Genomic DNA, 13,686 nt, shown 5'->3' with positions numbered 1-13,686 from the left:
AGGGGGCAGGAAGACAAAGGGAGGGAAGGGTGGGGTTTGGAGGAAGCCCAGTGGAGGCCCCTGCAGTGGAAAACTCCCAGGCAGCTGTGTGGGTCAGAGGAGACCAGAGTCATAAATCGCAGCTCTGTCCCTCTGCTCACTGTTCTCTCCCAGGATTCTGGGGCGGTGGAAAAGCCGTGTCCTCCAGCGAGGTTCCTTGTTCCTTCCAAGTGGATTCAGGATAAGGGAGGAAGGAAGGGTGTGGGCTAAGATGCTGGCAGAGGAACCTGGAGTGGGGCAGAGAGGGCTGCGGTGCACCCGGTGAACCTGGTCTCCCTCAGCCAATGCTCGCTCACACACAGAGCTTCCCGAGCCACGGCCCAATTTTATTTACACTCATTGCAAAGCATGACAGGGTTAAACGACAGGTGCAGGGGCTAAGAGGCTGGGGGTCATGGAGACTGTAGAGGTAGACTACAGGGGTGCAGGAGAAAAGGGAAGGCGATGGTGAGGATGGACAGGCCCCTCTTCCAGTGTCCCCCAGGCTCCTAGGCGTCCCGGGGCAGAGAGCAGGTGAGGCTGCCTTCAGGATTTGGACTTGGAGACAGCCAGTCCAATGAGTCCAGCCAGGCCTGCCACGCCCAGGGCCATGCCACCAACGATGGCCATGCCTACCAGTCCATCTGGAAAAGGAAGAGGGAGGTGTGAGCAGACCAGTCCCGCCCCAGGCTCCTGACCACACTCCCCTCCACAGAAGCGGGGCACCTGTACCCAGAGTCTGCGGGTTGGAACTCTGGGGCTACAGAGACCTTGGAGGGTAGGTCTGATGAGGGACTCTGTGTGTGTGTGTGTGTGTGTGTGTGTGTGTGTGTGTGTTCCCAAGGGCCCCGCTGGGGAGGAGGAAGAACAGCCAACAAGAGGCCTGTCACCTTTCTTCATGGCCTTATCAATCAGGCGTTCCAGCTCCTTGGCCTGGTTGTTCTGGGGCTCAGTCTGCAACAGCCCTCGCACATACTTTAGAGCCTTTTCATATTCCTGCAATCAGAGGAAAGGCACACCTCACACGACACGTTCCTCGGGATGCGTCCCCCTGAGCCCCCCCACCCAGGGGTGTCCTTCCCTGGCCCAGCTCATCCTTCCTCCTCCTCCACCCGTTGCAGCCCCACCCCACAGAGTAGAGTTCACAAACAGCCCAGCTGTGGGGGGGTGATAAGCTAGCAGAGATAACAGCTCCAGGCACGGGGCTGCACCCCAACCTGACGTCAGTGTGGTCCCCACACCCCGATACTCTCTCACCTTCCCTCTCAGAGTCTAACCCACACAGTCCCCATCACCCCAGCCTGCTGCCCTTTGCTGGCTTTCTGAGGGCCAGGACTCTCCACCTGGGCACTCAGGAGGAACGTGGGTCAGAAAGGGCTCCGCAGCCTTACCTTGAGCCGGTAGTTGCCCACGGCCAGGTAGAAGACATAGTCCCGCTGTTCCTCTTTGCTCCCTTTGGGCAACAGCTCTGGAGGGGGAAGGGAGAAGAGAAAGATGGAGTCTCCTTCTAACACTGTGTTCCATGGGTCCTGCTACGCTGACTTGCTCTAGGATCCTGGGAGGGTCATGGTCCTGGACCTCCATTACCAGTTTCTATCACCTGCAGCTTCCCAGTTACAGCCCCGAGACAGCCGTAAGCCTGTCAAACACCTGTGGTGGAGACCAGGAGCCAGCCCCGCAGTCTGTATGGATGGGTGCATTCCCACTGGCAGCCATGGGTCCTACTGCAAGGTCACCTCCCGCCTGACACTCATCTTGCTGAGAATGCCCGAACTTGTGCTCCTCCTGCCACCTCCTGAATGGTCTGGGATACGGCTGGCTTATTATGCAGTGCTGGGAATGGAATTGAAGCAGGGCTTCATACACAGCAAACATGCACTCCGTAGACTGAGCTTTTGTTTTGTTTTTGAAACAGGGTTTCTCTGTGTAGCCCTGGCTGTCCTACAACCCACTCTATAGACCAGGCTGGCCTCAAACTCAGAGATCCTCCTACTTCTGCTACTCCTCCTACTACTGGGATTAAAGGTGTGAATCACCACTCTAGGCCCACAACCTGCCCCCCTTTCCTATAACTCATCTTCCCTGAGTGACCCTTGTCTGACTTGTTTTTCATTTCATTCTGTGTGTGTGTATCCCCGTAGGACGGTATTAAGATAGGCACTCACTATGCCGCCCGGGCTTGTTTCAAACTCCCCATCAGGCTGCCCCAGCCTCTCTAGCGCTGGAGTTCCGTGGTGCGGCAGCCACCACTTCGGCACTAAATAGCTGTGCAGTGCTACAGTCTCCTCAGGGTCTGCACTGTGTCTCCAAACAGGACTCAAATGCTGACACCACTCCCACTGCTGTGCTCTACTGTAAAAGAAACCTAAAAGTCCAAACTGATCAAAGTAGGGGGACAGTATTTGCTTTTAGAGACCCCAGAGCTGGCGGCACCCCTGAACTCGCAGCACTGAGGTAGCTGAAGCAGGACGCACAGGTTAGAGGTCCTGTGTCAAAGTCAACTGACTAATGATACAGCAGTCTTCTGTTCCCAGCGTCGTCCCTTGACAGCCTCTGGGACTATGCCAACACAGCCCCCAGACTTCAAAGTGCACAGACGGCAGGCCCGTCTATAAAATTAAACGGTGTTTGCATAGAATGCACCTATAGTCCCCAAAGATGCAGTGTTCTTTGAGTCAGGGAGCTCATGTAGCCCAGGCTGACCTCAAATTTGGTCAGGATGTGCTGACTCTGGCCTTGAACTTCTGACCTTCCTGCCTCTATCTCCACAGTCAATGTTCGACTACTGAACTATGTTCCTGTGTCTTCACCTTTGTAGTGCTGGGGTCACACAGCCTTGATACCACTAGCCCCTCAGATATTCTAAATCTCTAGAATTTTCCAAATGACTGTTATCCAATACAACGTAAACACTATATTAACGGCAATTAGTAACTATACCAGAAGTGTTTTGTGTACACTGTGTGTGTGCACATGGAAGCATGGAGGTCAGAGGACGGCCAGTGCTTTCACACTCCACAGCATCCCCTAAAGAAAGGGTCTCCAACTGAACCTGGGCTAAGATGGCAACAAGCCATCTCTAGCTGATTCCAGCTTACTCTCTATACAGACTCGGATGGCCACACTCAGCTGCTGCTGTGGGTGCTGGGGATTTGAACCCAGGTCTTCATGCCTGGACAGGATGCACTGAGTCTCCCCAGCCTGAGAGCATTTTTTCCTACAGCATTTTCCATCTGAATGACTGTTCAGATGCTGGGGACGTAGAGAATCAATCTAGCCCTTTCTCCAAGTGAAGTTACTGGTGGTTACTGAATGACAAATGTGCTGTAAGGTGAGGGTTCTGTGTTGGAAAGGGTCCTGGAGGGGTGAGGTCAAGCACAGTAGAGGTCAGGCTGGCTGGCGGCTGGAAAGTGGGGCCCAGCGCCTTACCCTCCAGCAGCACGATGCCTCTGCGGATGTCCTCATTGTATTTGCTTCGAACCAGGCACCAGGCATATTCAAATTGCGTGCTCTTGGACACAGAACCAGCTGCCTGCTCAGACTGAAATTTCCTTTCAAAATTCTGTCATTAGAGAGAAGAGTGACCATTTAGCAACAAAGAGCAGCAATCATTCTCCAGCTAACTTGATGTCTGAATCCCAGTTAGATCATATTTTCCTCCCTGCCGCCTTTCCCTTGTAGATCTTGGTACCCCGAAGCTTCTGTCATCTCCACCCCTGGGTCCCATGCTGTGTCCTCCCCTTCGGAAGGTCCGTGAACCCAGCCCCTAGTGGTACCAAGAGGAGATGCCACCTGGTGGCAGCTGGAGGCACTGCTCCCAAACCAGCTGACCCCAAGTGTCTGAAGAGTAAACATACTGTCCCAGAGCTAAACGACCTCCTACATGGCCTTTCCCTTGAGGCCGCTGGTCCCGTCCCACCCTACTCTTTTGGGCCTGGATCTGCCTTACTTTAATTCTAGGAGAGGAAAGAAAACACAGCTACAAGGATGCGGTGAAAATAGCACCGTGAGGAACTAAACACTAGCGAAAATTTACACCAGTGACTATACTACTCCATCCCTGCACACGAGTACCCCAAATTCCCAGCTCTGCATCACACTAAGACCCCAGGCCTAGGTCTGAGTTGCTGAAACCCGGGAAGCTACAATTCCCGTCAGGCCTAGGGACACGAAGCCGATTCCCACAAGAAGCAGGATGCCGCAGAGGCTGCTGGGAGCCGTAGTTCAGCTTGCCAAGAAAGACGAAACCGGCACTGGTTAGCCTCAGTCAGCTCTCCTCAGGAACTGCCCTTTCCAATTCTGCCCTTCTCCTTCCTCCGTCCCAGACCTTACCTTCAGATCCTCCACAGACACCAGCTCGTTCAGCACGGCCTCCATGGCCGCCGCCCCTGAAAGCCTCACACTAAGGTCTCTACTGGGCCACAGTCTCCATGGTCCAGTAGCAGGGGCGGAGAGGCACTTCCGGCATCGACCTGTGGAGGCCCCGCCCCTTCCTCCTTTGCCTTGGGGCGGGCGGGGGCACTAGTGCCTACGCTGGGATACTTTGCTCTCTTTGGACTCCCCTGATGTCCTAGATCCTCCCTGCATCACATTATCCTAGGAACCAGTGTAAGAACCCCTCACTCTAGGACCCTGGATTATCTTCAATGTTTGCAATAAAATCCTAATGAGTACCAGGGGCCGGAGGGTCTCAGTGTAGTCTCTCACAAAGAGATGCTCAGTCTCTCATAAAGCAAGAGGAATTGGTAGCTATACCCTCTCCATGCTCCACGCACTCCCCCACCTCCCCCCTCCGAAAACTTGGGTCACATGACCATAGTGGACAGCCATTCTTAATAGGATTCTGAAGAAAACCCAGGAAACACAGTCCAGGGTTAAAGGCCCATGGATGGCTCTCATGTTCTGTTGCCAGACCCCACATAGCTCACAACTGCCTGGGTTCCAGCTATAAGGGGAAAACTTGGGTCACATGATCCGCCTGCCTCTGCCTCCTGATTGCTGGGATTAAAGGCACACACCACCACCCAGCTCAGCCTGCTCTCTTATAGAACCCAGGACCATTAGCCCAGGGATGGTACCACCCACAATGGACTGGGTCCTCCCCCAGTTATGTAAATGCCTTGGAGCCAGATCTCATGGAGGCATTTTTCTCAATTGAGGGGCCCTCCTTTGAGAGAGCTCTAGTTTGGGTGTCAAGCTGACAGAGGACTAGCCAGCACACTCGCTGTCCCTTGCCCTATGATTCTGAAACCTCCAGTAATCACAGGCACTCTGCATGTGCCTGCCGTCTTTGCTATTCAGAACATCTATCTTCTAGCCCTGCCGTTGCTTATTGGTTGATTCATTCATTTTTGATTGAGCATTTCCTAAGTGTCGGTCACTATTTAAGTACAGGGATTGGCACTGAGAAAAAGAAAACTCCTATCCTTATGCATCTAATGTGGGGAGGGGGAATGGTCATGCAGGCTTTCATCCTAGCGCTTGGGAGGTGGAGGCAGGAAGAGGAGGAAGTTTAAGATCATCCTTGGCTTAGCAAGTTGGAGTCCAGCCTGGGGTAGGAACTCTTCTTGGGAGCCAGACAATCCAAGGCTTTCTCAGAGGCCTGGGTGAAAGGGCAAAAGGAATGTCAGCTCTGTGTCACTGTCCACAGGCAGACTTGGCAAGGTCTGAGGCTGGGGCCTGGGCCTCACAGGAGTGAGGGTTGCAGTTTGTCGGGATCCTACTCTCTTCCTGGCCTATGGCTATTCGTCCTTAGATAGACGTGTATGTCTGAGGTATCCTGTGTTCTCGTTGCCAACGTTGTCTAATTTAGCTACTTTGGGCCATTCTCCCCCTACAAATAGCACATAAGATGCTGTATTTTGGGCTGGAGAGATGGCTCAGCGGTTAAGAGCATTGACTGCTCTTACAGGGGTCCTGAGTTCAATTCCCAGCAACCACATGGTGGCTCACAACCATCTGTAATGGGATCCGATGCCCTCTTCTGGTGAGTCTGAAGACAGTGACAGTATACTTATACTTACATGCATAAAATAAATAAACAAATCTTTAAAAATAAATAAACAAACAAATGAACCAACAAAAACCCTGATCCCTTAAGATGATACACCTTAGACCTCAGAAGAGCGTGTTGGATCCCCCCACCCCACCCCACCCCCGCCCTGGAGCTGGAGTTACAGGTAGTCATGAGCTACCTGACATGGTGTTTTAGGGTTTCTATTACCACGGAGAGACATCATGATCCTGGCAACTCTTTGCTTGTTTGTTTGTTTGCCCTTCCAGAAGCCCTGGGCTCAGTTCCCAGTTCTGTCAGGTGGTTCACCACCTCCCAGAACTCCAGTGTTGGGGATCGGGTGCCTTTGGCCTCTGTGGGCACCTGACATGTACACAGAAGCACATACATTTGTACATACAAAGTAGATCTTTTTAAAAATGAAAAGCAAACAAAACCGCAAACATTGTGGCAAAGTGACAGATATATAAAATTTGGCCTCTGACCCACGGTCCCCAGGATCCCTGTTTTTTTTTTTTTTAATTTTTAATTTATTTATTATATGTAAGTACACTGTACGTGTCTTCAGACACTCCAGAAGAGGGAGTCAGATCTCGTTACAGATGGTTGTGAGCCACCATGTGGTTGCTGGGATTTGAACTCCAGACCTTCGGAAGAGCAATTGGGTGCTCTTACCCGCTGAGCCATCTCACCAGCCCGGTTTTGGTTTTTTTAACACGGGGTTTTCACTATGTAGCCCTGGCTGAAATGGCCTCTGTGGCTCAGAATAACTTTAAACTCATACAAATCAACTGCTTCTGCCTCCAAATGCTGGAATTAAAGGTGTGAGCTACCACACCCAGTTAGGATCCCTGACGGAGGTCGCAGGGGCGCTGTAGTTCTGAATGCCTTGCATCTTCCTGAGGAATGGGAGCGACTTAATTCTCACTAACTGGGCCCTGGGTGGTTTTCAGGATGGAGGCTGGTCACAGGAGAATCCAGTCCAGATGAAAAGCTTGGAACTTTGTGTCTAACCCACCCCTCCTTCACTAGGGAAGGGAGAGGGCTGGAGAGAGTCAATAATTAATCAAGTGAAGCCTCCCATAAACGGCTCTCAACTGTGGAATTCAGAGCTGCTGTGCCAGCAGTCACGTGGAAGAATCATGAAAACCGTGCATGAATTACTCTGTCCCCATACAGCCCATGCACCTGGTCTTTTCCTAAGAAACCAGGGGTGACGAGTGCTTCCTTGAATGCCCAGCTGTTATAGCTCTTTCTCCATCCAGAAGCTCTCAATGTGAACCCAGCCACCCAGAAGTACCAGGGGCAACCTGGGCTTGTGAGGGCAGTCTGAAGCAGGCTCTCTAACTTGTGGGTTCAGATGCCAGCTCACGTGAGTGTCAGCACTGAACTGGAGGACAGACACCTCCCTCCACCCACAAAACAGGGTTCACAGAGTGGAGCATCACCTGGGAGCTAGAGAACTCAGGTGTGGGTAGATGTTTGGGGAGAAGTAATTTTCTCATTTAGATGATGGGGGCTGGGGCTGGGACTCAGAGGGCAGAGTGCTGTCTAGTAAGCATGTGTCCTGGGTTTGTTTGGTCACTAGCACAGAAAGATGGCTCAGTCAGTACAGATGCTTGCTGTCAAACCTGATGACCTGAGTTTGGTCCCCAGGACCCATATGGTGGAAAGAGACAACTTTCCCCATGCTGTCCTCGCATCTCTGCACTCAGACTGTTGCATGTCAACCCTCCACAACAGACCAACAAATGTGCATGCAGGGGATGGGGCCCACTGCAAAGGAAAACGAAACCCATGACATAATCTGGAGAGTTGAGAGCACACGAAACGTAACAAGGAAGGGACTGAGGACAAGGAAGATGTGCAGGGACTCAGTGACGCTCTCACAGAGAGCAGAGTCCTGCCACAGAAGGAAGGGGCAGCACAGGTAAACGGCAGAGGACTGCAGGCAGACAGGGGCCCGGGCGCACTGGCTGTGCTGTTCAAGGGCCCCAAATCCTGCTATTCAGGAGCAGGGAAGAGGATCGCCAGTTCAAGGCACACCCCCAGTTAATGAGGGAATTCAAGGCCAAGAGAGCTTGAATGAGCTCACACCTCAAAATATAGAATAAAAGGTGTGCGTGTCTGGGGAGGGAGAGGGAGAGGGAGAGGGAGAGGGAGAGGGAGAGGGAGAGGGAGAGGGAGAGGGAGAGGGAGAGGGAGAGGGAGGAGGGAGGAGGGAGGAGGGAGGAGGGAGGAGGGAGAGGGAGAGGGAGAGGGAGAGGGAGAGGGAGAGGGAGAGGGAGAGGGAGAGGGAGAGGGAGAGGGAGAGGGAGAGGGAGAGGGAGAGGGAGAGGGAGAGGGAGAGGGAGAGGGAGGAGGGAGATGGTTCAATGGTTAAGAGAACTTAATTCTCTTGCAGAAGACTTAAATTTTGTTCCAGGGGATATGACATACTCTTCTGGTCTCCAAGGGCACCTGCACTCATGAGCACACAGATACATACAGACACGCATGCATACATGTAAGAAAAATAAAATAACTCGCTTTATTTTACACGTATGTTTTATGTGCATGTATATATGTGCAGCATGTACATGCCTGAGTGCCTTCAAAACTCAGAAGAGGGGATCAGATCCCCTGAGGCTGGAGTTACAGATGGTTACAAGCCACCTCGTGGGTGACGTGAACTAAACCCAGACCCTTTGTAAGAGCAACAAGTGTTCCTAACCGTGGAGCCATTTCTCCTGCTTTCTAAATAAAATATTTAAAAAACAAAACAAAACTAAAGCTGGGTGTATGTACATGTCTTTAATTTCTGCACTCAAGAGGCAGAGGCAGGAGGACAAGCTCAAGGGTAGCCTGGTCTACACAGTGAGTTCTAGGCCAGCTAGAATTACATGGAAAGACCTTACCTCAAAAACAAACAAACAAACAAATAAACAAAAGGCTGAGGATAAAACTTGGTTATAGAGCCCCTGCCAGAATCCCCCTGGGAGGGGCTGGGGGTGTGGCTCCTGATAGATCACTTGCCTAGCATATGTTGAGTTCCACCCACAGCACTGAACAAAATCAAACAAGGACTTCAGGAAATGTGACCAGCAGAGAGCTGGTGAAATTGTGTGAGAGGAGACCAGGTTGACAAACAGGTTTTTTGCCTTGGGACGCAATGAGCACCTACCTATTCAATGCCTCTTTGGTGTAGACAGGCCTTTTGAGCCACAAAGAAACAGGTTCTAGACAGTTCTGTCACCTGTCCAATGTCACAGAGAATTTTGCTTTTATTTTTAATATTATTGGGTTTAACAGTTTGTGATGGTTATCATTTTAAAACCCAGCCCATTATCATCCATTTTGGTTAAATTACTATTCTCACATGTGTGTCTAACGTGTATGTCAAGGCTACAAGACAAGGATGGAAGCCAGAGGACAATTCTGCGAGGTTGGTTCTCTCCTCCAGGTTTACAGTGGCGATGGAGGGACATATCACACTCAGACACCAGACCTGGTCAGTAAGCTCTTTTCCTGCTGGGCATCTTTCCAACCCTAGAGCTGGGGTTTTTACTCCAAGAAGGTTCTTTTTCTCTTCCTTTTCCCCCTCCCTCCTCTTCCTTCCCAGTCTCTAGCTCAGGCTGGCCTTGAGTTCCTGATCTACCTGCCTCTGCCTCTCGGGTACTAGGACTGCAGGTGTGGTAGCATCATTCCTGCTTTCCGTGGTGCTGAGGAGTGAACTCAGGATTTCACACATGCCAAGTGAATGCTCTACCGACGAGCTACACGCCCAGCAGCCTACACCTCCTTTTCTATTGGCTTTGAACCACAGCCGCCTTCACTTCTACACCAGGCTCTTACTGTTACTTCAGACATGAAGAGACAAGAGGGTTACGTGGCTCGGAGCCTGAGTCGGCTGTCCGCCATTGCTGTACTCTTGGAAGCTGCTGCTCTGCATTTCCTGCATGCTCAGGTAATGTTTATCCCTTCTCAGGGCTCTGATGGAATTGAACACTAGATAGCTATAGTCTCACAGTTAAACTAGAAAGGATCTCGAAAGCGTTTTAAGATCTAAGGAGATGTTTTTCAGGATGTGATACACACAAATTATGAAGATTAGGGGAAATTATAAATGGATGTCTTAAGGTTGCTAACTCTAAGTTATGAAATTAGAGAACTTAAAATGCTTAAGATGGTAATGAAAAAATGATTTAGATAGAGAAATCTGAACTTATCAAGATAGGGTACACAATAAAATATTTTATCTAAACACTGCCAAATACTAAAAGACTGGACTTTTTGAATGTAACTCTCATTTAATAGTTTTCATAATTGTTTCATGATTGTTCCTTCTGTATGTTTATTATTATAAGAGAAAGAGCCTTTTTATTTAGATAGAAAGTGGGGAATGTAGTGGGTTGGTCTGGTGCTGCTCTGTACTCAATGCTAAATTCTGTACCCCAAGATCTGGCTGCTCCGAGATGAGCAGGTCCTCTCCTCCCACCATGTGGTGGTCAAACTCAAGTCATCAGGCTTGGTGGCAAGTACCTTCACCCTAGTTATCTTAGTTAGCAATTTAGGGAGGAAAGAGTCTTTTGGCAACATTGTCTATAACCAAGGGAAACCAGGGAAGGAACCTGGAGGCAGGACCTGAAAACAGAAGCTATGGGAAATGTTGCTTACTGGCTTGCTCCTCCGGGCTTGCTCAACCTGCTTGCTGGCACCGCCCACAGTGGGCAGGGCCTCCCACATCAAACAAATCAGGAAAATGTCCTCCAGACTTGCTGGCAGGCCAATCTGATGGAGCCATCCTCTCACTTCAAGTTCCCCGTTAACAGATGACCCTGGCTTGCTTGTGTCAAGATGTCAAAGAGCTAACCAGCACACGGCTGGCTGAGCCATCTTGCCAGTCCTTAAGTTTGTAATTACTTCTTCACTTCCACTAACTTCACCTTGATCAGTAGGGGAGGGGAAGGAACACTGCAGGTTAACTCTAAACCCCAAAAGGCAATGCAGTCCCCAGGGACTACTCTTTAAGGTAATTCAGTAGTAAAGTCACTCCACACGCCATTATCTCCAGCCCTATGGGAGCTATAAATCTGATGTCATCCTCACATTAGGGGCACTGTTTGCTCTGTGCTGGTTTTCAGTGTGCCACTTGTGTTAAACAACGATGGGGTTACTCCTGGCCTCCTGACTTAGACTGGGAGGTCTGTGAGGGCAGGACCTCTTTCTGAGCCCAGATCAGTGCCTAAGAGTAGTAGACATTCAAGTCCTAACTACTTGAATTGTTACTAGATTGTTATTACTAACTTTAAAAACAATTATTTTTCATTTCCAGTGTATGAGTGTTTTGCCTGCAAACATATATATGTGCCATACGTGTGGTATCCTCGGAGGCCAGAAGGGAGTTCTGGATCCCTTGGAAGTAGAATTATAGATGGTTGTGAACTAGCGTGTTGTTGCTGGGAATCTAACTTGGGTTTTCTGCAAGAGCAACAAGTGCGCTTAGCTTATGAGCCAACTCTCCATCCCATTATTAACTTTTTAAAAACTATCACTATTAGTGTTTGTGTGTATGTGTGTGTATCTGCATGTGCATGTGGAGTCCAGAAAATGACATCCAATGACAGGCCTCTCTTCTCCTCCCTCCTGCACGTGGATTACAGATGGGCACAGTCGAACCTGGCTTTTAGGTGAGTGCTGGCTGGGGATCTAAGCTTAGATTGCCACGCTTGACTTTATGTCAGGAGTCTTTATGAAGGGACACATTTCCCCATGTATGGGTGGCAGGGTCCCAACGGCCCAGGTCAGCTTTAAAAAGTTCCTGTTTCTACTGCCTCGACTTCCCAACTTTGGATTTATGGGAATGGATTAGCACGCCCAGCTTCATTATCAACTTTCTGGAAAGTTCTAATATAATACAGAGGAAGTCACAGTACAGTTTGGCTAAGTAATAAACTCTTTGAGGAAATGGTCAATGAAAGGGGAAGAAAAGGAAAAGAAAGGCATGAAGATATTCACTTTTGCATCATCTGAGAGGGAAGCCAGCGGGAATGGTTTTATTAATCACGCTATGCATATTGGTTTGGGCCTGTAGATGGGACTATTCAAGGCAAAAGAAAACACTTCCCAGCTCCAGGATGCATGTGGATGGTGATGGGCCGTGAAACTAAACTTAGCTGGTCTGGGCCCCGAGCCCCTCCCTTGAGCCCACGCAGCCTGAAGTCAGTGGTTAGCTCGCAGGAGTGCTCTGCAAATCCTCCTGACCAGGACTCCATTTTTGGTGGTTTCCAACCTTCAGTCACCTCCCCTCTACTTCTCAGTTGCCCTGGCTAGGCGGGGAGTTAAGATGTTCTATCAAAGCCCGGCGTGGTGGCGAAGGCCTTTAATGCACTTGGGAGGCAGAGGCAGGCGGATCTCTGAGTTCGAGGCCAGCCTGGTCTACAAAGTGAGTTCCAGGACAGCCAGGGCTACAGAGAAACCATATCTCGAAAAATAAAAATAAAATAAAATAAAATAAAAAATAAAAAGATGTTCCTCTCACACCCTATTAAGCAGCTATAACACACCAAGAATTCTTCTCGGTGCTAGATAGAACAGAACTCTTGTTCTCACGGAGGGTATACCGTTGTGAAAGAGCCTGAACTGCTAATGAATACATATTACATAATCAGCCAGTTCCTGCTTCCAGCCCATCAACACAGTCCAACCCAACCCAGTCTGGCACCAGCTCCGTTTCATGGCCACAATCAGAGCGCTGATGTTTTCAGTAAAAACAGAGTAGTGGTGATGCATGGCTATGACCCTAGCACTTGGGAACCTGAGGCAGGGGGACTCGTGAGTTCCAGGCTGGCCTACGCTACAAGGCAAGATCTTGTCTCAAAAAAAAAAAAAAAAAAAAAAAAAAAAAAAAAAAAAAAAAATCAAAGCTACACAAGATAGTGTTTGAAAACTGCAACCCTGAGGATCGACCCCACTTACCCTTGCAGCTTCGTCTCTGGGCATCCATGGACCCCTGCACCCGAGGATGTTCTCATGACAGCCTTCTTTGGTTTTTCTCCGTAGCGGTCTATCAACCGGAGTCTTTCATCCTGCACCGCAGCCAGGACATTAGGCCCAGAGCTGTTTTCTACAGGCACTTTGGGGGTTCATCCCTTAACACGCAACACTGTAACCCTTCATGCTACAGCTACTATGCTTCATTCATCTTTTCTGACAAAGGAGAGCCCTCTTAGGACAGCCTCGGGGTAGAAGGAGTAACGGCAGGCGTTACAGAAAGCACGCTAGGGTCCCTCTGGGAAGCCTGAACTTCCGGGTGGTGCCTCCTTGGGGACGTCTCTAGGAAGTCGGCTCGGTGCTCTGGAGGACCGGAGCTGCTCCATTGGGAAGAGCAGAGTCTGCGCAGCAGGAGCTGTCCAAAGGGAGGCGGGGCCGAGCGAGACCAAGGGCGGAGCGAGAGGACCTCACTGGCCAGTGAACGCGCGCTGCTCCCCAAGGGGCGGGGCGACACTAGGAGGGCAGGGCGCTACCGGGTGTTGGAAAGGGACTTTTTCCTTTCCTCAGATTTTGCAAAAGTTTCTTACCGACCCCTGAAATGGCTCAGAGGGTACAGGTGCTTGCCGTCAAGCCTTATAACGCGAATTCGACTCGCAGGAGTCTTATGGTGAACCGAGAAAGCC

The 13,686-nt window shown here is 50.3% G+C and overlaps 1 protein-coding gene across 3 annotated transcripts; it reads right to left on the bottom strand.

Moving 5' to 3' along the window:
- Positions 1-344: 344 nt before the first annotated feature.
- Fis1 (fission, mitochondrial 1) lies at positions 345-13,304 on the bottom strand. 3 transcript variants are annotated; one of them, NM_001163243.1, is made up of 5 exons: positions 12,989-13,304; positions 3,448-3,580; positions 1,410-1,486; positions 909-1,014; positions 345-662 (listed from the first exon to the last, which is right to left on the bottom strand). In NM_001163243.1, the coding sequence occupies exons 1-5, from the start codon at positions 13,010-13,012 to the stop codon at positions 565-567; spliced, it is 438 nt and encodes a 145-aa protein (NP_001156715.1). In that variant the 5' UTR covers positions 13,013-13,304; the 3' UTR covers positions 345-564. The 3 variants fall into 3 exon arrangements, with proteins under 3 accessions (NP_001156715.1, NP_079838.1, NP_001334433.1); NM_025562.3 differs by lacking the exon at positions 12,989-13,304 and adding an exon at positions 4,351-4,502; NM_001347504.1 differs by lacking the exon at positions 3,448-3,580.
- Positions 13,305-13,686: the final 382 nt, after the last annotated feature.

The sequence above is a fragment of the Mus musculus genome, chromosome 5 (genome assembly GCF_000001635.26).
Source record: "Mus musculus strain C57BL/6J chromosome 5, GRCm38.p6 C57BL/6J".
NCBI lineage: Eukaryota > Metazoa > Chordata > Mammalia > Rodentia > Muridae > Mus > Mus musculus.
This window is presented reverse-complemented; position numbering and strand designations above follow the sequence as displayed.

Bases quoted from the DNA above. Each gene is read 5' to 3' on its own strand.
- Fis1 (NM_025562.3), bottom strand. From the start codon at position 4,395: ATGGAGGCCGTGCTGAACGAGCTGGTGTCTGTGGAGGATCTGAAG. The intron at 3,581-4,350 runs GTAAGGTCTGGG...CTCTAATGACAG, and splicing joins TGTCTGTGGAGGATCTGAAG to AATTTTGAAAGGAAATTTCA. The intron at 663-908 runs GTGACAGGCCTC...TTCCTTTTCCAG, and splicing joins TGATAAGGCCATGAAGAAAG to ATGGACTGGTAGGCATGGCC.